We start from the raw sequence: 25,000 nt of genomic DNA on the forward strand, positions 1-25,000 counted from the left end.
ACAGACAGGCATACTACTACTACTACTACTACTACTACTATATCAATGTATGGACAGAGATGACAGGTGGAAACAGACAGGTGTGTTTCATAGAGGGAGTGCCACGTGTAGGCCTGATGGCTTCCTGCACCAACCTTTGTGTTCTTATGACTATCACCAGAACATAACTCTTTCTTTACATCCACATTCAACAACACCTCTGGCTGCACCTCCACTAGTTTCCAAAGGCTGTAGTTGAAGTGACACACAGGTTTTTAAGTGTGTTTTTGTGGTTCTGGTGACAGATTAACAACATTTCTACATTATGAACAGGAGAAACACTCTTGAGAACCCGGCTTGTCATCTCTGTGGCCTTGGAAAAGTTGTGGTAAGAGAGCACAGCATTTATGAACCCTACCAAACCTAACCTAACTGACCTAACGTAACCTAACCTAACCCAACCAAGCCTAACCCAACCAAACCTAATCTAACCTCACCTTACCTCACCCCACACTCACCGGAGGAGGCAGCAGCAGCGGAGGAGATGGCAGTGAGGGTGATGGTCCGAGGCAAAAGGTCAGCTGCTGAGGAGGGCCGGGGGGGCACTGATCCACCTTAGGTCCGATCCTCCCCCAGTCTGGGTCCAGGATGTCCTCAGTGCTTGGGCTGTCCTGCTGTGAGAGAGAGAGAGAGAGAGAGAGAGAGAGAGAGAGAGAGAGAGAGAGAGAGAGAGAGAGAGAGAGAGAGAGAGAGAGAGAGAGAGAGAGAGAGAGAGAGAGAGAGAGAGAGAGAGAGAGAGAGAGAGAGAGAGAGAGAGAGAGAGAGAGAGAGAGAGAGAGAGAGAGAGAGAGAGAGAGAGAGAGAGAGAGAGAGAGAGAGAGAGAGAGAGAGAGAGAGAGAGAGAGAGAGAGAGAGAGAGAGAGAGAGAGAGAGAGAGAGAGAGAGAGAGAGAGAGAGAGAGAGAGAGAGAGAGAGAGAGAGAGAGAGAGAGAGAGAGAGAGAGAGAGAGAGAATTAGTTACCTATCCATTTACTGTGCAGGTCAACACACACACACACACACACACACACACACACACACACACACACACACACACACACACACACACACACACACACACACACACACCACCAGAAGCAATACAAGAAGCCTTCACAACCACAAACAAGAAAGTAAGCAAAGAAAAAGAACACATTTGCACTCTGTACCCAGTGAAAAAATTGGCCTGGCTGGAAAACAAGGAAAGGTGTCTCAGAGAATAGTGTTGAGGGAAAGGTGGACCAGGTGACAGTCAGGTTAGAAGACAGCCTTCCAGTGATGAGACAAGATACAGACACATACAGAGTCGGTGTGCCTCAGAAGTGGACCAAAGAAAGGCAATTATGGCAGCTTAAACATAGTGCATTTGTAGACCTCTGGCTGTCACTGCAAGGCCTGGTAGGGATGGAGGCAGGAAGGATGAGGATTTTAATGTATTACTCCTGTGAATCTATTGTGTGTGTGTGTGTGTGTGTGTGTGTGTGTATGTGTGTGTGTGTGTGTGTGTGTGTGTGTGTCCACCTGTCCCTGCCAAGCCAGTCACAACACTTGCCTGGTACTTCCAAGAGGACATTAAACTGACTGCAAAGGTGTTTTTAGTTATAAGAAGGGCAGGGCATGCTAGACACACACACACACACACACACACACACACACACACACACACACACACACACACACACACACACACACACACACACACACACACACCTCACTACAAAACACACAACCTAACCTAATGTAACCTCACTACAAAACACACCTAACCTAACTTAACCTCATTACACACTCACCAATCTCCTCCTCTTCCTGCAGGATGGCAGCGCTGGTGGTGGTTCCTCCTCACCTGCGACCTCCTGTGGGACCCCAGTTGTGGCCTCTGGGACCTCTGGTGGGGTGACCTCTTGAGCACATGCGACTAGTGGTGTGACCCCCTGTGTGACCCCTTGTGTGACCACCTGTGTGACTGCCTCTGTGACGTCTTGTGTGACCTCTTGCGCGACCCCCTGGGCATCCTTCGGCGACCTGGGTTCATTTTTTGCCATGGAAAGATCGATTCCTGACGTCTGTGTGTCTGCGTGCATGTCCGCCTGTGTGTCTGTGTGCATGTCTGTCTGTGAGTCTGGCTGTGTGTGCTGTGTGTGATGTGTTGCCCTGTTCTCTGCTGTATGGGTGTCCTGTGGGGCTGTGGGTGCTGTAGGGGCATGGGGCAGGTCCTGGGGCATGGTGGTGGGGTGGTGGTGGTGGTGGGGGCAACCATAAACTTCTGAATGGTGGGGTTTGAGCGGATGCCGGCCAGTCCCTTGATACCCAGGAGATCTGCCACCTCCAGCACTGGCTCAATTAGATGCTGCTCAACCTGTGGACAGAAGGAGGATGACAGGGAGGGTGAGGCTACTGACATACACACAGAGATAGACAGACAGATAGATAGATAGATTGATAGACAGATAGATAGATTGCTTGCTTAATGACCACACACACACACACAGATAGATATTTAGTTTATTGACCACACACACAAACACACCTAAACAGATCAAAACACACCCAAACACCCCCAAACACACCACAAACACACCAAAACATCTCACAAACACCCCAACACACCCAAATACCCACAAACACCCCAAAACCCACCCAAACACTCCTAGATCCACCATAAACACCCCCAAACACACCTGTATATTCCCCTGGTACATGAAGTCCAGCAAACAGGTCAGCTGCTGCAGGTTGGCGCCCCTTAGCACCACCATGGGATGCTGGTCTTGTCTCACCTCACCCAGTACTCTCTCAAAGTAGGAAGAAGAAGAGACAAGGACAGACTGATGTGCTTTGGTTATGTAGCCATCCTCAGACACCAAGGTTATGTCACAGTACTTTTCTTGCAGCCTCTGAAGTGTGAGGACCTGTGGGGAAGGCTCTGGTTAGGGGGCAAAGTACTCTCTCTCTCTCTCTGTTTATTTGTATTTCTGGCTAGACATTGTTGGGGCTTTCAAGGGTGTTTTCATGGTTCCAGTGGTAGTTTAACAGGCTGTAGTGGAAGTTGTTGGGGTTTTCAAGGGTGTTTTCATGGTTTCAGTGGTAGTTTAACAGTTTAACAGGCTGTAGTGGAAGTTGTTGGGGTTTTCAAGGGAGTTTTCATGGTTCCAGTGGTAGTTTAAGTTTAACAGGCTGTAGTGGAAGTTGTTGGGCTTTTCAAGAGTGTTTTCATGGTTTCAGTGGTAGTTTAACAGTTTAACAGGCTGTAGTGAAAGTTGTTGGGGTTTTCAAGGGTGTTTTCATTGTTCCAGTGGTAGTTTAACAGTTTAACAGGCTGTAGTGGAAGTTGTTGGGCTTTTCAAGGGTGTTTTCATGGTTCCAGTGGTAGTTTAACAGTTTAACAGGCTGTAGTGGAAGTTGTTGGGGTTTTCAAGGGTGTTTTCAAGGTTCCATTGACAGTTTAACATGGATTCTACACTTTCACAGGCTCTAGTTAAAGTTACTGGGATTTTCAAGGGTATATTAAAAAATTCTAGTCAAAACTCTTGCATTAGTGAGGTGGACAGAAGAGTGGTGAAGGAGTGAAGGGACTGGCTAACTCTTGCACTAGTAAGGTGGACAGAAGCAGTCAACCAGCCCCCCACAACTCCCTGTTCCCCCCCCTCACACTTGTCCTTACCTTAGAGAGATGCTGTGAGTGGTCATTCCAGCGAAAACGTAACTGCTGTTCACTGCTGTCTGTGGCGGCCATGGCTGCTTATCTGTTTGTCTGTCTGGCGGCCTAAGTATTTTTTTTTTTTTCTGTTTTCTAAGTTGTTACATTTTTTTCTTGTCTGAATTTCTTTGTTTTTTGTCTGTCTGTCTGTCTGTTTATATCTCTTCGTTTGTCTATCTGTTTGTTTGTGTCTAAGTCTTGTCTATCTGTCTGTCTGTCTATTTTATCTATCTTTTCTTCTATTTCTGTATGCGTGTCTGTCTGTCTGTATGTCTGTATTTGTCTATCTCTGCTCCCGTACCAACTGTTTGTTTATCTCTCTGTCAATCAGTCCACACACACACACACACACACACACACACACACACACACACACACACACACACACACACACACACACACACACAGAGCCTAGTAGTGTTGCAGCATTCTCTTCAGCTCAAACTCTCCCTGCAAAACAATAAAATACAAGAATTAGAACCTATAACACCACTTTATTTCAGAAACACACAAACACACACACACATACTCACAACTTTATCTTTCCACCTGAGTGTCTTGATGAAACACCGTCACAATACTCAGAGAAGCACCTGTACATATTTACAGTTCAGTATCTACTCACCATCACCTTCATGAACAAACTGCCTAAGCCTTTTTTTTTTTTTTTTTCTATTTTATTTATTTATTTTTTATCTATTTATTTATTTTTTTTTGGCAGGGGCAAGTTTCAAGAAAAAAACTGTACCATTTTCCACATTTTCATATAAAAGGAAAAGTTGAGGCATATTCTGGACCACTCACACCCAAGATATGATCAACACTCACACACACACACACACACACACTAACATAACAACTAGCACCCCAAAATACACCCTGAAATATATATAACAAGGTAATCTTCACAGCTGTTCACCACCACCTCCCCAGTGTCAGCCAGCAGTGTGGAGGTCAGGAAAAACACACAGCTGAGTTTCCAATACATGACTCTCACACACACACCCAAACAAGTCCACAAACACACCCAAAACACATTCAAACACACTCTAAACATATCCCAAACACACCCCAGACACTCAAACACACCCCAAACATACTCAAACACACCCAAACATAGTCAAACACACCCAAACACACTCAGACACACTCAAATACATCCAAAACACACTCAGACACACTCAAACACACCCCAAACACACTCACACACTCAAACACACCCACACACCCAAACACACCCCAAACACACTCAGACACACTCAAACACACCCCAAAACACACTCAGACACACTCAAACACACTCAGACACACTCAAACACACTCAGACACACTCAAATGCACCCAAACACACTCAGACACACTCAAACACACCCAAACACACTCAGACACACTCAAACACATCCAAAACACACTCAGACACACTCAAACACACCCAAACACACTCAAACACACCCAAACACACTAAAACACATCCCAACCACACTGAGACACACTTAAACACACCCCAAACACACTCAGACACACTTAAACACACCCAATAATGCAAACACACACACACACACACACACACACACACACACACACACACACACACACACACACACACACCTGGCCTAATATAATGAACTGAACCACCTCAAACCTTCACACCAAAGCCAGAATGAACAGTGTGTGTGTGTGTGTGTGTGTGTGTGTGTGTGTGTGTGTGTGTGTGTGTGTGTGTGTGTGTGTGTGTGTGTGTGTGTGTGTGTGTGTGTGTGTGTGTGTGTGTGTGTGTGTGTGTGTGTGTGTGAGAGGTGGTTATGTTAGTGTGTGTTTGGGTGACCTCTTGGCCTCTCTGTGTGTGTGTTTGTAGTGTGTGGCATAATTTCAATTGATTCTTATTTAGTTCCCCCAAAAAAAACTCAATATTCGCATCTATTTTCTCTCTTTCAATTGCTTCACTGTTGGTTTTGTACATTTATCCACCACTAGCTACTCCACATCTTATTCCACAGACTCCACGTATTACACAGGCTTAAAACTATGGCATTTGTTCCCCTTATCTTTGCTGTGAATGCTTGTAAACACCTCACACGTTGTTCTGTGCTGGAAAGTGTTGAAGGTCCCAATCAGAGTTAAACCGGTGATAATTATTCCTAAGACTAAGAACAGTGTAGCAGTGAAATGAAGACAAATTCAAGGAGTGGCATTAAGGGAGAGAGGCTGCCAATGACCAAGCCACTTCAGTCTACCAGCAATATTTCTCTCCTTTCTGTCCCCCAGCTTGCTTCCAGGCCAGATGTTCCCACCCCCTGCCTTCTGTGTCAATGTATGTGGCCTGACTGGTGCTGCCAACTTTCCTGCAGATACAGTGAGTGAGGGGGAAGTGAAGAGTGACTGCTTGATGTGGGAAGTGACGGTTTCTTTGTTATTTTTTTAGTTTTTCTGTTTTTCTAGACTCTGTGTGGTGGATGAATTTTTTTTTTGAAGTTTTGATGCGTTTTTAAATAATCTGCCGTCACTTTTTTGTTGGAAATTGCTCTGTTTTCATTTCTACTACCCCCCCAACACTCCATTCCTCCCACCCAGCACCGTAAGGAACTGTAATCTGTGACAAAAGTTGACTGTGAATTAATGAAAATGCCTCAAAACTTACCAGAAAGATCTAGTCTCAGCCTGGCACACACCACCAGCAGCCTCACCACCACTGCACACCTCACAGTTCACGCCAGTCACTCACAACAACACTCCTGGTAAAAAAATAAAGGCAATAAATTAAAAAATAAATCACAGGTGGCATCACTAAGTTTGACACACATATATGGGGCTCCTAACCTAACCTAACCATACCTAACCATGCCTAACCTAACCTTACCTAACCTAACTTAACCTAACCTAACCATGCCTAACCTAACCTTACCTTACCTAACCTAACCTAACCTTACCTAACCATACCTAACCTAACCTAACCTTACCTAACCTAACCTAACCTAACCATGCCTAACCTAACCTAACCTTACCTAACCTAACCTAACCATACCTAACCATACCTAACCTAACCTAACCTAACCATACCTAACAAAGCAGGAGGGTATCTTTCTGTCCATTTTTGACAATAACATACAAAAAAAAGCTAATAAATGTTCAAAAATTTGTGATGGCGTTAGTATTAACTTGAGACACACACAGTTCAAGACACTCAGCACGAGGGGATCCAGCCAGTGAGGGACCATGGGAGTGAATGTGCATGGGGTTAATATCACCAATAGTAAGTGATGTGTGGGTGTTGTGGTGGTCATGTGTGTGTTGTGGTGGTGATGTGTGGGTTGTGGTGGTGATGTGTGTGTTGTGGTGGTGATGTGTGGGTTGTGGTGGCAATGTGTGGGTTGTGGTGGTGATGTGTGTGTTGTGGTGGTGATGTGTGGGTTGTGGTGGTGATGTGTGGGTTGTGGTGGTGATGTGTGGGTTGTGGTGGTGATGTGTGGGTTGTGTTGAGCTGCACCACAAATTATCATTCGCTGTGGGTGAGGCACGCTGGAGGGATGCAGTGTATTGTGTGTGTGTGTGTGTGTGTGTGTGTGTGTGTGTGTGTGTGTGTGTGTGTGTGTGTGTGTGTGTGTGTGTGTGTGTGTGTGTGTGTGTGTGTGTTGGTCTCCAGCATGGAATACCACAATTTTTTTTTTCTTTTTCTGTAGGAGGGACACTGGCCAAGGGCAACAAAAATCCAAAAAAAAAAAAAAAAGCCCACTGAGATGCCAGTCCCATAAAAGGGTCCAAGGCAGTAGTCAAAAATTGCATGATAAGTGTGTTGAAGCCTCCCTCTTGAAGGAATTCAAGTCACAGGAAGGTGGAAATACAGAAGCAGGCAGGGAGTTCCAGAGTTTACCAGAGAAAGGGATGAATGATTGAGAATACTGGTTAACTCTTGCGTTAGAGAGGTGGACAGAATAGTGGTGAGAGAAAGAAGAAAGTGTTGTGCAGCGAGGCTGTGGGAGGAGGGGAGGCATGCAGTTAGCAAGATCAGAAGAGCAGTTAGCATGAAAATAGCGGTAGAAGACAGCTAGAGATGCAACACTGCGGCAATGAGAGAGAGGCTGAAGACAGTCAGTGAGAGGAGAGGAGTTGATGAGACGAAAAGCTTTTGATTCCACCCTGTCTAGAAGAGCAGTATGAGTGGAGTTGAAAGAGTTTGACCAGGCAAGGTGCAAGCACGGAGGCACAGTTTCGGAGAACAATAGGAGGGACCCCATCAGGTCCATAAGCCTTCCAAGGGTTTAGGCCAGCAAGGGCATGGAAAACATCATTGTGAAGAATTTTAATAGGTGGCATGAAGTAGTCAGAGGGTGGAGGAGAGGGAGGAACAAGCCCAGAATCGTCCAAGATAGAGTTTTTAGCAAAGGTTTGAGCAAAGAGTTCAGCTTTAGAAATAGATGTGATAGCAGTGGTGCCATCTGGTTGAAATAAAGGAGGGAAAGAAGAAGAAGCAAAGTTATTGGAGATATTTTAGGCTAGATGCCAGAAATCACAAGGGGAATTAGATCTTGAAAGGTTTTGACACTTTCTGTTAATGAAGGAGTTTTTGGCTAGTAGGAGAACAGACTTGGCATGGTTCCAGCCAGAAATATAAAGTGCATGAGATTCTGGTGATGGAAGGCTCTCTCATATCTCTCTTTCAACCAATGAGAGGCGTCCTATTACTGACACATCAGAGTGTTATTTACTCCCGGCCAATACACTCCATGCATCAATTATTTTTAGCCAATCAGCAGGTGTATACATGGTGGCCGCCTCAATCAGCTGGCTACCCACGAGGCTACCCGGAGGCACAGTGGTGGACATTTCTTTAGACGGCACCGAATGTTGCTGAAATGAAGCATTGAACTGAACCTAACCTAACCTAACACACCCTGAGAGGAGAAGGAAGAGGAGGTTAGATTAAGTTAGGTTAGGTTGTAATCCTTAACAGGGAGTCTGGGGGCTAGTTTATTAGGTTAGGTTAGGTTAGGTTAGGTTACAGTCCTTAAGGGTTAGGTTAGGTTAGGTTAGGTTACAGTCCTTAGGTTAGGTTAGGTTAGGTTAGATTAGGTTAGGTTAGGTTAGGTTACAGTCCTAAAGGGTAAGGTTAGATTAGGTTAGGTTAGGTTACAGTCCTTAGGTTAGGTTAGGTTAGGTTAGGTTAGGTTAGGTTAGGTTACAGTCCTAAAGGGTAAGGTTAGGTTAGGTTAGGTTAGGTTAGGTTAGGTTACAGTCCTAAAGGGTAAGGTTAGATTAGGTTAGGTTACAGTCCTTAAGGGTTAGGTTAGATTAGGTTAGATTAGGTTAGGTCACAGTCCTTAAGGGGGTCAGGGAGGACTAGTTTATTAGGATACGTTAGGGTGTGTGGGGGGGGGAGGGGGCAGATGCTTCATTTGTTAACTTTTTTCTTTAAGTGTTTTTTTTCTCCCTTAAAGTCTTGATGCTTCCCAGACCTGTCCTACCCTGGCATTCCTGAGCCTGTCACCCCGCCCTGCCGCCACGTCGCCAAGCTCACTACTCCTGGAGGGGCGGGAATCAAACGCAGAGGGAGTCACTGCTGGCAACATTTAACGTGATTTGGTGATTATGTCCCTCCCTGTCCCTCCCCTGGCCACCATCCATAGTAGGGGCCGTGGAGGGGAGGGGGGTAAGGTAACGTCCCTCCTCGGCCTGGCAGCTCAGGGGTTTCTACACTCAAGGCTTATTCGTGTTTTTATTTTTTTTTAAGTAAATTCCCGAATCACCAACTCGTCAGTATCTACATTGTATTGGGGAATTATTGATGCGTGGCTGGAGAGAGAGAGAGAGAGAGAGAGAGAGAGAGAGAGAGAGAGAGAGAGAGAGAGAGAGAGAGAGAGAGAGAGAGAGAGACGCACGCACACACACACGGAGCAGTAAGTAAAACACACACACACACACACACACACACACACACACACACACACACACACACACACACACACACACACACAAACAGCAAGCCAAACAGGACAAAATAATATCAATGAAAAAAAAGCAAATTTCAAACACGTCCCACGCAACACAACAAAATCCCGCATTATAAGTGACTCCCGAATTAATTACTTATATAAACTTAAGCAATAGTTACTTAGTTACACTCACGCACCTTGTCAATGCAAATCACACTCGGTATCTGCCAAAAATCACCAAAATTTTCTTCTCTCCCTCTCTCCTTGCAGTGTAAACAAGCAAGATGGCCGCCAAGGATCGGTCTAAATATCTACATGTTGCGATTGTCATTAATAAGGAAATATTTAGTGTTTAAGACATTAAAACGAATGAATAAATAATTTTAATGATTAATAGGTAGGTAAAATAGTTGATAAATAGGTATATGAAGTATTGGTTTATATTACTTTTGTCTGATTCTACATTTTGACTTTGGTTTAGAATTTATACGAAGGAAATACTTGCTGTGTAGGGAAATTTAAAGGAAACATTAAGTGTATGACTGAATAAAATGAATGAATAAATAATGACGTTATAAATGGATAGGTTGAAGAATTGATAGATAGTTGTTTACTAATTAAAGGTTCTTTCTGATTCTACGTTTCGACCTTGGCTTAGAATTCATATTTTTAAATACTATTATTGAACCTATTGTGTAGTGTTTAGGTAGATGGAAAATAAATAAATAAATAGTTAAACAAGCAAATAAATAAAATAATAAACAAATAAAGAAATAGCTAAATAAATTTGAGTAATTCCCTCTAGCTAACTAACAATGAAAATACTCGTAGTAAAATTATAAATTCAGAAAATGTTTACCACACTCTAGAAAATAAATTTGAATTATCCTTCTTAATTGCAACCCAGACCACTTTCTTCTAAAACCCCAATAACTTCCACTACAGCCTGTTAAACTACCACTGGAACCATGAAACCCTTGAAAACCCCAACAACTTCCATTGCAGTCTGTTAAACTGTTAAACTACCACTGGAACCATGAAAACACCCTTAAAAACCGCAACAACTTCCACTGCAGCCTGTTAAACTGTTAAACTACCACTGGAACCATGAAAACACCCTTAAAAACATCAACAACTTCCATTGCAGCCTGTTAAACTGTTAAACTACCACTGGATCCATGAAAACACCCTTGAAAACCCCAACAACTTCCACTGCAGCCTGTTAAACTGTTAAACTGTCACTGGAACCATGAAAACACCCTTGAGAACCCCAACAACTTCCACTGCAGCCTGTTAAACTGTTAAACTATCAATGGAACCAAGAAAACACCCTTAAAAACCCCAACAACTTCCACTGCAGCCTGTTAAACTGTCACTGGAACCATGAAAACACCCTTGAGAAACCCAACTTCCACTGCAGCCTGTTCAACTATTAAACTATCAATAGAACCATGAAAACACCCTTAAAAACCCCAACAACTTCCACTGCAGCCTGTTAAACTGTTAAACTGTCACTGGAACCATGAAAACACCCTTGAGAACCCCAACAACTTCCCCTGCAGCCTGTTAAACTGTCACTGGAACCATGAAAACACCCTTGAAAACCCCAACAACTTCCACTGCAACCTGTTAAACTGTCACTGGAAACATGAAAACATCCTTGAGATCCCCCCACGACCCCTCCCCCTAACACACACACACACACACACACACACACACTAGAAGCGCGTCAATAAAACAGTCAATAATATGAGCTACGTTTTAATAGTAATATATATAATATGTATGTATATAGATATAAAAATTACATCATAAGGAGGGGATTAATCAATATCACATTATTTGAGGGAGAATATATTGGGGAGGGCAGGAGGAGGAGGGGGAGAAAACCTTGTATCACCTTGGGGCGCCTGTTAGGTCTTATTGGGGGAGATTAGGCTAGGCTGGGAGGGTTTGCTTTGGGAGAGTGAGAAGTGAAGAGTGTAAATTATGAAAACTGTTCTCTGTGTGTGTGTGTGTGTGTGTGTTTTCAAATGTTGTGGTGTTGAAGAAAGGAAGGAAGAAAGAAAGAAAGAAAGAAAGAAAGAAAGAAAGAAAGAAAGAAAGAAAGAAAGAAAGGAAGGAAGATAAAAAAAATGAATGAGAGAGAGAGAGAGAGAGAGAGAGAGAGAGAGAGAGAGAGAGAGAGAGAGAGAGAGAGAGAGAGAGAGAGAGAGAGAGAGAGAGAGAGAAACAAGCAAACAAAACAAAACAAAAAATAAAATAATAATAATAATAATAATAATAATAATAATAATAATATTAACCTATCATCATCATCATCATCAGACAAAACAATAACAAATAACAAAAAAATCACTGTAAACCAAAACAAACAAAATAAGTTAAAAAAAATTATTAAATGTCTTTTTGTTTTTTTAGTAATGAATAAATGAGACACAAGACAATGGACAAACAAACAAACAAACAAACAAACAAACAAAGCAAACAAACAAATAACTTACATGAACCATACAGCAAAAATATTATCTGTAAACAAACACACAAACAAACATTTAACAAAAAAAAAACTTAACATAACAAAACATATTAACCTTTTTTTAATATTTTGTTTTTTTTATTACTAGTTTAAAAATGCTTGATTTCCCTTCTAATTATTATTATTATTATTATTATTATCATTATTATTAGTATTATTATTATTGTTATTATTAGTTCTTATATACATAGCTATGGTTACAAGATTGCTGTGTGTGTGTGTGTGTATGTGTGTGTGTGTGTGTGTGCGTTATAATGATCATCACCAACAGCAACAATAATATAAGTAGTAGCAGTAGTATCATCATCATCAACACCATTATTATTATTACTATTATTATCATCATTATTATCATTATTATTATTACATTTATCTATATATTACTATTATAAGTATTTTCCTTTTCTCCTCATTCTAAAAGTGAGGTAGATGAGTACATGTGTGTGTGTGCGTGTGTGTGTGTGTGTGTTAGATGAGTGGGCACTGCCATGCAAATACAGGAAGAAGAGGAGGAGGAGGAGGAGGAGGAGGAGGAGGAGGAGGAGGAGGAGGAGGAGGAGGAGGAGGAGGAGGAGGAGGAGGAGGAGGAAAGAAAGGAAGGAATAAAACAATAAAAACAACAAACAAATAACAAAAAAATCCGCTACAAAAACATGAAAAAAATTCCTTAATAAAAAAACACCTTTTCATCCGTCACACCAGACAACACCGTGACTGTCTGTGCTGGTGGTGTGGTGGTGTGCTGGTGGTGGCTGACTGTGGAGGGCTGCAGAAGTGTGGTGTGGTGTGGTAGAGATCTGGAGATGGTGGTGGTGATGTGGGGCAGTATGGTGGATGGCTGCCATGGTGGTGGTGGTGGTGGTGGTGGGGCACTACTCCGGCCTGAGCAGCACAGTCTGGAACTTGAGAGTGGTGTTGTCAGCTGGGCGCAGCACCACCTGCACGGTGGACAGCAGGGTGACGCGCTGCGTGCAGGCCGGCCGTCCCGCCTCAGGCCGCCAGTGCAGGGTGAGGTAGGCCTGGCCGTCCTGCTTAGTGAAGGCCATGCTGGTGAGGGGCAGGGGGTCGGTGTAGACGCGGCGCACCAGGCCGAGGTGCAGCAGGACGGCATCAAAGGAGCGGTCCAGCACCTGCACCACGGCGGCGGGCTGCAGCAGCTCCCCCACCTGCCGCACTAGCAGGCCCAGGTGCAGTTCCCCGCTGGCCTCCTGCACGGACTTGGCTGCACGCTTGCGGTCGTTGCAGTGGTCACAGGCGCGGCCCAGGCGGGCGGCGGCCAGGGTGGGCATTGCGGCCGGCGGCTGCAGCGTGGCGGCCAGCAGGCGGTGCACCAGCACGTCGGCGTAGCGGCGGATGGGAGACGTGAAGTGAGTGTACAGCGCCACGTTGAGGGCGTAGTGGTGCGCCAGGCCCGGCGTGGCGGTGGTGTCCTCCGCCCCCGGTGCAAAGTACCGCGCGAACTGCATGGGTTTGCTGCACAGGGCGGCCACGGCCAGCGCTGTGGCGCCCCGGTGCCCCGCCAGGCTGGCCTGCAGGGCCCCGGCGCTGGACCCATCCAGCACCACGCCAGCGGCCGCCAGGGCCCGCAGCACAGCCTCCATGGGACCAGCCAGGGGTGGGGGGTGGCGGCGCAGCACACACTGGGAGGGAAAGGCCTCGTGGGTGCGCTGAGCGGCAGCCATGTTGGCCAACAGCATGAGCTCCTCCACCAGGTGGTGGCTGTGGTCAGGGCCCTGGGGCTGGGCCAGGCTAAGGGGCTGGCCAGTGGACCAGTCCATGGTGAAGCACAGCTTGGGCTGGTACAGGTGCAGCGCGCCGCCCTCAAACCTGCCGCGCCGCAGCTTCTGGGCCAGGCCGTGCAGCTGCCACACCACCGCCGCCACAGCCGCCGCGCTGTGGGGCACCTCCACCGCTGGCAGGCCCTCCGCACTGCCACCGCTGTCAATCACCTGCTGTGCCTGCTCGTACGTCAGCTTGGCGCAGGAGCGGATCACGGTGCGGCCAAACCACTCGCTGCTCACCCGGCCGTCCGGCGACAGCTGCCACACCACCGACATGGCCAGGCGGTCCGTGCCGGGCAGCAGCGAGCACAGCCCTTCACACAGCCCCCGCGGCAGCATGGGCACCACCTGGCACAGCAACAGGGATGAGGCACAGCACACACACACACACACACACACACACTAAACCCACCTACTCTAACACACTCTAACTGGCAAAAAAGAAAACATCACTCACACCTACAAACCATCCCCAAACACACTCACACTCACCCAAACACACTCACACTCACCCAAACACACTCACACTCACCCAAACACACTCACATCCACTCAAACACAATCACATCCACTCAAACACACTCACATCCACACAAACACACTCACATCCACTCAAACACCTCCAAATACACTCAAACCCATTCAAACCCACTCAAACACACCCCAAACCCATTCAAACCCACTCAAACCCAGCCAAACTCACCCAAACACACCACAAGCACACCCAAAACACACCCAAACATACCCAAACACACACAAACCCAGCCAAACACACTCAAACACACCCAAACACACCCCAAACACCTACACACACCGACACACTCACCCTATCAGGCATATATACAGATGTAGCCCGCCTGGCAGCCACCTGGTCCAAGGTACTGCCCTCCCTCACAAAAAAGGTCACGTCCGCTATGTGCACCCCCACACGCAGGTCACCACAGGGCAGCACGGTGCAGGACAGGGCGTCGTCGAGGTCACGAGCTGTCTCAGGGTCAATGGTAAAGATGCATTGGTCCCTGAGGTCAGTTCGGACTGCTAGTTCCTGTTGGGGTGAGGTTAGGTCAGGTCAGGTAGTAGTAGTAGTAGTAGTAGTAGTAGTATATAGGAAACATGACTAATGGTATTTTTTGCATCTTATTTTCCTCCTCCTCCTCCAACAGTTCACTCCTTCCTTCTACTCTTATTCTCTTCCTTCTGCTATTTTCCTTCCTTCCTTTCTTTTCCTCCTCCTCCTTCTCCTATTCTTCATCTTCCTCCTCTTATTACTACTACTACTTCTGTCCTCCTCCTCCTCCTCTTCATCTTCCTTCTCTTATTACTACTACCAATTCTCCTACTGCTTCTGTCCTCCTCCTCCTCCTCCTCCTCTTCCTCCAGTTCCTCACCTCCTCAGGGATGGCCCAGGGCAGGGAGGGGAGTTCCTTGACAGCCTCCTGCGGGAATTCTTCTGTCTCCACGCCGTGTTCTAGCAGCAGCACCTCTGTCTCTGCTGCGATGTCCCCAACGCTGCCCACCTCCTTCACCACCTCCCTGCATGTGGTGGTGGTGGTGGTGGAAGAAAGTGGTGTTATAAGTGGTAAAGAAAGGTTTGGTTGTATAGAAATGGGGGTGGATGAGCAGTGGTGAGGAAAAGAAGTGGAAGTTTGAGTTGTAATGGGATAGTAATTGTGGTTTGTGTAGAAATGGGTGGGTGGATGGATGGATGGGTGGATGGATGGATGAGCAAACAGGGCAGAATATTCACCCAAAAAACACCCTAAAATTTAGTAAAGGGAAAGGAAAGGAAAGAAAACTAAAACTATAAAAATAAACACAAATAAAATAAATAAATAAATAAATAAATAAATAAATAAATAAATAAATAAAAACTAAAAACCAAACAAAAAAAAACTCTAGAAACTAAAGTAGAATAAAATAAAAACAAAAACAAAAAATCAAAGTAAACTAAACAAAAATAAACAAATCACACCCATAAAAAAAGAATAAAATAAATAAAAATAAAAAATAAAACCATAATCTTAAACAAATAATAATAATAATAATAATAATAATAATAATAATAATAATAATAATAATAATAATAATAATAATAATAACAATAATAATAATAATAATAATAATAATAATAATAATAAAGAAAATAACAGACTTGAGAAACTGAAACACAACAAAACACAGCAACACAGCAACACACACACAAACACACACACGCACACTCACCCTATGGCATACTTTGGCTCGGCCCACAGCACAATACGACACAGGAATATCTTGTGCTGGTAGACATCGTTGTGCCGCGCCAGGAAGTCTGCGGGGAGCTGTGAGTAGGGTATCCTCATGCGTGGCACCCTGTGGTCGGTGGGGGCAAAGAGGGCGTGCATGGGGTTGCGGTCTGGGAAGGGCCTGAGGGTGCCGGCAGCCAGGCGCGGGTGTTTCCGGTCAAAGATGTAGACAACGCGGCCTGTTCTCTGCACGAATTTCTCCCAGTTGTCGAGAATGGAGACCTGTGCTACTGTGGGCTCTGTGCGTGGCTGCGTCTGCTTCTTGGGCGTGCTGTGGGGCTGGGGGCCGCGTCTGTGCTGTGGGGTGCCGCTGCCCTGCCTGCTGTGCCCGCCCCGGCCTCTAGTCACCGCCATGTTGATGCTGTAGTGCTGTGCTGGTATGACGTGATTGGCTGTTGCTTTGTCCTTCCCTTCCTTCTTCCCCTGCTTGTTTTTCCTGCGTGCCGGCCACTTGGCTGTCTCTGCGCCGCATTTGGCTTCCACGCTGGTGCCTGCGGCCTTCGCCTGGGGCACTGTGGCACTCACCTCAGACACGATGCAAGGAGAGGCGGTCACTATACATTTATCGGTGCTGTTCGTCTTTTCACTCCCCATTGCTCCTGCCCCCTTCTCTGTGGCCCTGCTGTTGTCCTGGGCCCCTCCTGCTGTGGCACCGTCCCCCGAGGGTGTCTCGGTGCCCTGGGACCCGTAGTAGGCCTGCCACTGTGCCTGGAAGAAGGCCTGGTCCTCGCGGCACTGTTCGTAATCCAGGACCTCGCTGGTGCCACTCTCGTTGTCAGTGGACTCACACTCGCTGAGCTGGTCTGGCGGCACTGCCCTCCCCACGCCGGCACTGTCCGACTCCCCGGCCTCCTCTTCATTTTCCTCCTCCTCCCCCGTTCTCTCCGTGGGCAGGGAGGAGGAGGGAAGGGAGAAGTCTTGGCCTGGCAGCAGCAGCAGGTGGTCTTGTGGGCTTGCCAGAGACAGAGAAGGCAAGCATGTTGACAGCTCCTCCACCTCCTCCTCTGTGCCCCCTCCCACCTCATCCTTCTTCTTGCCCTTCTTCTTCCCTCTTCCTCCTCTCTTCTTCCGGCGTTTATTGGCTTTTGACTTCTCCTCCTCCTCCTCCTCTCCCTCCACCAGCACATCACTGTCCCCCTGCAGCAGATCCTCCCCCCTGCACCTCCCCACGGCCTCCCCCCGAGCGGCAACAGGCTTGTGAACAATGGAACTACTTAAACTATCCTTACATGTCAGAGAACTTGATAATTTTTCAGCAATGGTCAGTTTCTGGGACCTTGCCATAGATCTATTATAAGAAGCAGCAGCAGCAGCAGTAGTAGTAGTAGTAGCACTTGTAGTAGTAGTAGTAGTAGTGGTAGTAGCAGCGATAATAGTTGTAGTAGTTGTAGTAGTAGCAGATGAAGCAGTACTGGTGTGTGTGTTATTGTTGTTAGTGGTTGTTGTAATGTTGGTTAGGGTAATGTTGTGTTGTTGTTGTTGTTGTTGTTGTTGTTGTGGTTGTTGTAGCAGTGCTTGTTGTGATGGGTTGTTGTCGAGGTACTCATCTAGGACATCATACAGCACCTGGAAAGGTCATAAAGGTGATTAGAGATGTCGTTTGCTTGTTAAGGCTAAAATTCTCTCTCTCTCTCTCTCTCTCTCTCTCTACCAAATATAGACAAACACACATTCCCATACATTTCCCATACAAACTGACATTCTCTCTCTCTCTCTCTCTCTCTCTCTCTCTCTCTCTCTCTCTATCTAAACATACATTCTCTTTCTTTAACACAATCAATCAGAATCTCTCTCTCTCTCTCTCTCTCTCTCTCTCTCTCTCATCAAAGTACTTCAATATTCATGAATAAAGTTCTGGTACAAATTCAGCAGGTAACAGTTATCTCAGCATCATACATGTTAATATTAGATCACTACACAAAAACATTAATTTACCTGAATGCACCACTCGTCCTCCTATGAACTTATTCCTCAATACTACACAAACCCTAAATTTCTTCCCACGCACAGCACACCCAACCAGATTTCCCGACAACCCTAACCTTGGCCAACCATCATTGCTAGACCACATCTGGACTACCTTCACACCCCCATCACTATCAGGTATCTTTGACTATTGTACGACAGATCATCTCCCTATGTTCATTAATATCATCCAACAATCTGTGCCAAATATCAAACATAAGATTACCTTCAGAATCTTCAATACTGATGACCAAAATTAATTCCCCAATGAACTACACAGTATACATTGGGAAGAAATACTTATTCCAGCAAATACAAGTGATAATTTTAACTGCTTCTTTAATATTATTTGTGAACTTTACACCAAGTGCTTTCTAATAAAAACAAAATATGTAACTGAAAAAAAGACCCCAAAATGCATGGCTGGCTACTGAAATACTCAATTCAATTAAATACAAATGCAAACTATTTAAGATGTATAAACTGGGAGCAATTTCACATCACATATTTAAAGAACACAGAAACAATCTGACCCAAGTTATGCGTGCCGCCAAATCCAACTGTCATCGTCAAATATTTAGTAATTTCAGAACAACAGATGAAATGAGGCAAAATGCACAATACAAGCACAATTAAGACCTTGCAACATAACAATTCCTTATTAAAAAGTCCATCTGACATCTCTGAAGCCTTTAGTAATTAGACAGCAATCTCCCACAATCTAATATAAATCCAATAGATAACACAAGAGGCAATCACCCACACTCAATGGTATTTCCTATCATCACAACACGTCAACTCAATGCAGTAATTAAGTCATTAAATAACAAAAATTCTGGCACACATGACACAGCTGTTCTGGTTATTAAAAGAAACTCTAACCTATTCTCAGTTCCCTTGACTTTGCTATTTAATCAGTCTATTGCAACCAGAACCTTTCCAGAAAACTTAAAAAAACTGCCAAAATTACTCCTATCCACAAATCTGGACCTACTAGTGATCCTAAAAATTCGCGACCAATTTCTCAACTAACAGTATTTTCAAAGATATTCAAAACCCTCATGAAAACACGTCTAATGCGTTTCCCGGAAAACAAAAACATTCTTAACCCTACTCAATATGCCTTTAAATGAAAATGCAATACTTTTACAGCACTTGTTAAATTTTCCAAAGATGTATTTAATGCCACTGACAACAAGCTATCAGTTCTATCCATTTTCATTGATTTTGCTAAAGCATCTGACACTGTTAACCACAAAATCCTTTTGAGTAAAATGGACTGCTGTGGGGTTTGTGGCCAGATACTTTCCTGGCTTGAAGATTATTTGACAAACAGACGGCAACACAGATGGCAACACACTATTTTCAATGGTGAAAAGTCTTCCACAACATTAGTCACACTTGGTGTTCCACAAGGTAGTGTCCTGGGCCTTCTATTGTTTCTAATATATATTAATGACATTTCAAATATTTTCTCCGTGTCTAAAACAACACTATTTGCTGACGACACAACAGTGTACCTGACAGGCCCAAACCCAGATCAACTTATACATAATGCTAATAATGAACTAAAAAAAAACTTTATGAATGGTGGCTAAGCAACAGACTTACTAGCAATACAACCAAAACTCACTTCATGGTATTTACAATAAAACAAACGCTAAATCTTCCCCACCTACACACTGATGATAAAACAGTCTTCAGAACTCATAACATCAAATTTCTTGGTGTTACCTATGATGATTCCTGGACTTTCAAGCATCGCATCAATAATCTTACTTCAAAAATATCAAGACAAGTCCCCCTACTTTATCAAACAAAAGATTTCCTGCCACAAGATGTACTTCAGGCTATGCATTATGCTCACATTCACCCCTGTTAACCTACCGCAACCCCACATAGTGCACAACCTATCCTACTTATTTAATTCCTCTGTGATTACAACTTAAGAAAATAGTAAGAACAATAACAGTAATTATCTGGAACACACTAACCCTCTCTTCAAACAAACAAAAATGTTCAAACTAGATGTCATTACTAAATTAGCTAATGCCACCTTCACGTATTCAAACAAGAACAGAATACAAGACCCATCACAAGGCACAATGCCCATCACTGCGCTGACCTCACTCTTCCTCTGCGTCACTTACAAAATTTCACCACTCACTTTCTCACCTGGGGCCTCTTGTTTGTAACTGTAGCTCTCCACATTGAGGATGCACCCTCCATCAACACATTTAAAAATATATTTAAAAATAACATTTTAATCACCTACTAACTTGAAATACTATTCCACCCTGATCCAATAATGTCTACACTTGAAATTATTTATATATTAAATCAATTACAGCTATTATACCCATGTCTGAATTTGTCATATATGTATTGTTACCTATTACTATTACAATTACCTCTATGTACTATATATTACTTCTGTAGTCAGTGTTATTTCTGTAATTTACTGTCACCTATTACTAATTTATTTATTTCTGTAATGTACTGACACATATTACTAATGCAGTTACCTCTATGTACTATTTATTTCATCTATATTCTGTATTATTTCTGTAATTTATTATATCTGTATGAAACACCCACAGATGTGCCTCCTGCCACATCCCACACCAACTCCTTGAAACTTACTTTTTGCCTGAAAAGATTAGCTTTACAAGGGCTAACTTCACCTGTAATATAACCAGCCAATTATGTTTACTAATTCTACTATATTGTAACTGTTGGTTATTAATAAATGTTCAAATGTTTTCTCTCTCTCTTACACACACACACACACACACACTTTACTTCCCTGCCTCTCTCCTCTCTCCCACACAAATCCCCCAATCTCTCTCTCTCTCTCTCTCTCTCTCTCTCTCTCTCTCTCTCTCTCTCTCTCTCTCATAGCCCGTACCTTCCACTGCTGCGATGGACACAGCTCCACCGCCACCACATCCCCGTGCAGCGCTGCGTTCCGATCAAGTACCCCTCCAATATAGATGTCCATCCCCCCGTCCTGCAAACACGGGGTGCTGTCATGCTTGTAACGAGGGTTTGGAGGGGGTTTGTGTTACAGGGTGTCAGTCAGAAGTTGTTGGAATACCTGCAAGTGTGTTTTGAGGGTGTTTGTGGTGTTGGTACCTCTGCAAGTGTGTTTTGAGGGTGTTTTGTGGTGTTGGTACCTCTGCAAGTGTGTTTTGTGCTGTTGGTACCTCTGAAAGTGTGTTTTGTGGTGTTGGTACCTCTGCAAGTGTGTTTTGTGGTGTTGGTACCTCTGCAAGTGTGTTTTGAGGGTGTTTTGTGGTGTTGGTACCTCTGCAAGTGTGTTTTGAGGGTATTTTGTGGTGTTGGTACCTCTGCAAGTGTGTTTTGAGGGTGTTTTGTGGTGTTGGTACCTCTGCAAGTATGTTATGAGGTTGTTTTGTGGTGTTGGTATCTCTGCAAGTGTGTTTTGTGGGTGTTTTGTGGTGTTGGTACCTCTGCAAGTGTGTTTTGTGGGTGTTTTCTGGTGTTGGTACCTCTGGAAGTGTGTTTTGAGGGTGTTTTGTGGTGTTGGTACCTCTGCAAGTGTGTTTTGTGGGTGTTTTGTGGTGTTGGTACCTCTAGAAGTGTGTTTTGAGGGTGTTTTGTGGTGTTGGTACCTCTGCAAGTGTGTTTTGTGGTGTTGGTACCTCTGCAAGTGTGTTTTGTGGTGTTGGTACCTCTGTAAGTGTGTTTTGAAGGTGTTTTGTGGTGTTGGTACCTCTGCAAGTGTGTTTTGAAGGTGTTTTGTGGTGTTGGTACCTCTGAAAGTGTGTTTTGAGGGTGTTTTGTGGTGTTGGTACCTCTGCAAGTGTGTTTTGTGGTGTTGGTAACTGCAAGTGTGTTTTAAGGGTGTTTTGTGGTATTGGTACCTCTGCAAGTGTGTTTTGACGGTGTTTTGTGGTGTTGGTACCTCTGCAAGTGTGTTTTGTGGTGTTGGTAACTCTGCAAGTGTGTTTAGAGGGTGTTTTGTGGTGTTGGTACCTCTGCAAGTGTGTTTAGAGGGTATTTTGTGATGTTGGTACCTCTGAAAGTGTGTTTTGAGGGTGTTTTGTGGTGTTGGTACCTCTGCAAGTGTGTTCCGTGGGTGTTTTATGGTGTTGCTACCTCTGCAAATGTGTTTTGTGATGTTGGTAACTCTGCAAGTGTGTTTTGAGGGAGTTATGTGGTGTTGGTACCTCTGCAAGTGTGTTTTGAGGGTGTTTTGTGGTGTTGGTACCTCTGCAAGTCTGTTTTGAGGGTGTTTTGTGGTATTGGTACCTCTGCAAGTGTGTTTTGAGGGTGTTGGTTACTGCAAGTATGTTTTGTGGTGTTGGTAACTCTGCAAGTGTATTTTCAGAATGTTTTGTGGTGTTGGTACTTCTGAAAATGTGTTTTCAAGGTGTTTTGTGGTGTTGATAACTTTGCAATAGTTCTGGGAGAGTGTTTTGTAGTGTTAGTACCTCTGCAATAGTGCTGGGTGAGTTTTGTGGTGTTGGTATCCCTGCAGTAGTGCTGGGAGAGTGTTTTGTGATGTTGGTACCCTTGCAAAAGTGCTGGAGAAGTGTTTTGTGATGTTGGTACCCTTGCAATAGTGCTGGGGAAGTGTTTTGTGGTGTTGGTAGCCCTGCAATAGTGCTGGAGCAGTTTCGTGTTGGTAGCCCTGCAATAGTGCTGGGGAAGTGTTTTGTGGTGTTGGTACCCTTGCAATAGTGCTGGGGAAGTGTTTCGTGGTGTTGGTACCCTTGCAATAGTGCTGGGGAAATGTTTTGTGGTGTTGGTAGCCCTGCAATAGTGCTGGGGAAGTATTTCGTGGTGTTGGTAGCCCTGCAATAGTGCTGGGGGAGTGTTTCGTGGTGTTGGTAGCCCTGCAATAGTGCCGGGGGAGTGTTTCGTGGTGTTGGTAGCCCTGCAATAGTGCCGGGGGGGAGTGTTTCGTGGTGTTGGTAGCCCTGCAATAGTGCCGGGGGAGTGTTTCGTGGTGTTGGTAGCCCTGCAATAGTGCTGGGGGAGTGTTTCGTGGTGTTGGTAGCCCTGCAATAGTGCCGGGGGAGTGTTTCGTGGTGTTGGTAGCCCTGCAATAGTGCTGGGGGTGTTTCATGGTGTTGGTAGCCCTACAATAGTGCCGGGGGGGGAGTGTTTCGTGGTGTTGGTAGCCCTGCAATAGTGCTGGGGAGTGTTTCGTGGTGTTGGTAGCCCTGCAATAGTGCTGGGGGAGTGTTTCATGGTGTTGGTAGCCCTACAATAGTGCCGGGGGGGAGTGTTTCGTGGTGTTGGTAGCCCTGCAATAGTGCTGGGGAGTGTTTCGTGGTGTTGGTAGCCCTGCAATAGTGCTGGGGGAGTGTTTCGTGGTGTTGGTACCCCTACAATAGTGCTGGGGGAGTGTTTCGTGGTGTTGGTAGCCCTACAATAGTGCCGGGGGGGAGTGTTTCGTGGTGTTGGTAGCCCTGCAATAGTGCTGGGGAGTGTTTCGTGGTGTTGGTAGCCCTGCAATAGTGCTGGGGGAGTGTTTCGTGGTGTTGGTACCCCTACAATAGTGCTGGGGGAGTGTTTCGTGGTGTTGGTAGCCCTACAATAGTGCCGGGGGAGTGTTTCGTGGTGTTGGTAGCCTAGCAATAGTGCCGGGGGGGGGTGTTTCGTGGTGTTGGTAGCCCTGCAATAGTGCTGGGGGAGTGTTTCGTGGTGTTGGTAGCCCTGCAATAGTGCTGGGGGAGTGTTTCGTGGTGTTGGTAGGCCTGTTGGTGTGTTTACTGGATGTCTTGGTGGGGTTAGGATGCAATGGGTTAAGTTGTCACGTAATCACAATAAATAACAAAGAAATATCAAAACTTCCCTGTCTTTATAAAACTTAGGTGAATATTGGAGTGCAGGCAGAAGGTTCATTATAACTCTTTCTTCCTTAGTTTATGTGAAGTTAGTCCTATACAAACTTTGAATATAGTAGTAACTTAGAGAAAGGCAAGTCCTACACACACACACACACACACACACACACACACACACACACACACACACACACACACAGCTCCCTATTGCAATATTCTACGGCTTTCAAAAATTACACTACATCATTTAATAGACAAATAGGATCATGTTATTTATTTTTAGAACAGACAAGAGGGATTTAATGACAGGTTAGTTGTGCTTGATAGATAGACAGGTGGGTGGGTAGATGGACAGACAGATGGATAGGTGGATAAGTGGATGCATACTGATAGATAAATAGATAGACAGATAGACAAGTAAACAGAGACAGATATGTAAATAGACAGACATGTTAACAGAGAGACAGACAGACAAGTAAACAGAGACATGTAAACAGACACAGACAGATAGAAATTTAAATAGACAGAGAGACAGATAGACGAACACAGACAGACAGACAGACAGACATGTAGACAGACAAACAGAAAGACTGATAGACGACCAGACAGACAGACAGACATGTAAATAGACAGACACAAGCAGACATGTAAATAGACAGACAGACAGACAGATAGACATGTAAAATAGAGACAGACAGACAGACAGACAGATGGAGATAGATAGATAGACAGACAGACAGATGGAGAGACATAGACAGACACAGGCAGACAAACATGCAAACAGAAAAGACAGACAGACAAACATGCATAAAAAGACATAGACAGACAGACAGACAGACAAACATGTAAACAGAAAAGACATAAACAGACAGACAGACAAACATGCAAAAAAGACAGACAGACAAACATGCAAAAGACATAGACAGACAGACAGACAAACATGTAAAAAAAGACATAGACAGACAGACA

At 44.7% G+C, this 25,000-nt stretch overlaps 2 protein-coding genes across 11 annotated transcripts in view; both read right to left on the reverse strand.

Moving 5' to 3' along the window:
- The window catches only part of LOC135096423 (protein PRRC2A-like), an 18,819-nt gene extending 8,862 nt beyond the window's left edge, over positions 1-9,957 (reverse strand). The window contains exons 1-6 of one of the 2 annotated variants that reach the window (XM_063997925.1): positions 9,840-9,957; positions 6,354-6,447; positions 3,680-4,165; positions 2,700-2,927; positions 1,812-2,377; positions 498-650 (exon numbers count right to left, since the gene is read on the reverse strand). In XM_063997925.1, the coding sequence (XP_063853995.1) occupies positions 498-650; positions 1,812-2,243 (585 nt within the window). In that variant the 5' untranslated portion in view covers positions 2,244-2,377; positions 2,700-2,927; positions 3,680-4,165; positions 6,354-6,447; positions 9,840-9,957. Of the gene's footprint in view, positions 1-497; positions 654-1,811; positions 2,378-2,699; positions 2,928-3,679; positions 4,166-6,353; positions 6,448-9,839 lie in introns of both variants that reach the window. The other variant, XM_063997924.1, reaches the window with a different exon arrangement.
- A 1,430-nt stretch (positions 9,958-11,387) lies between these two features.
- LOC135096422 (DIS3-like exonuclease 2) overlaps positions 11,388-25,000 on the reverse strand; it is a 53,231-nt gene continuing 39,618 nt past the window's right edge. For all 9 annotated transcript variants that reach the window (XM_063997915.1, XM_063997918.1, XM_063997920.1 and 6 more), the window contains 5 exons: positions 21,121-21,222; positions 16,186-17,813; positions 15,351-15,495; positions 14,789-15,007; positions 11,388-14,310 (listed from right to left, as the gene is read on the reverse strand). In XM_063997915.1, coding sequence (XP_063853985.1) covers positions 13,054-14,310; positions 14,789-15,007; positions 15,351-15,495; positions 16,186-17,813; positions 21,121-21,222 — 3,351 coding nt within the window. In that variant the 3' untranslated portion in view covers positions 11,388-13,053. The remainder of the gene's footprint in view (positions 14,311-14,788; positions 15,008-15,350; positions 15,496-16,185; positions 17,814-21,120; positions 21,223-25,000) is intronic.

The sequence above is a fragment of the Scylla paramamosain genome, unplaced genomic scaffold (assembly GCF_035594125.1).
Source record: "Scylla paramamosain isolate STU-SP2022 unplaced genomic scaffold, ASM3559412v1 Contig4, whole genome shotgun sequence".
NCBI lineage: Eukaryota > Metazoa > Arthropoda > Malacostraca > Decapoda > Portunidae > Scylla > Scylla paramamosain.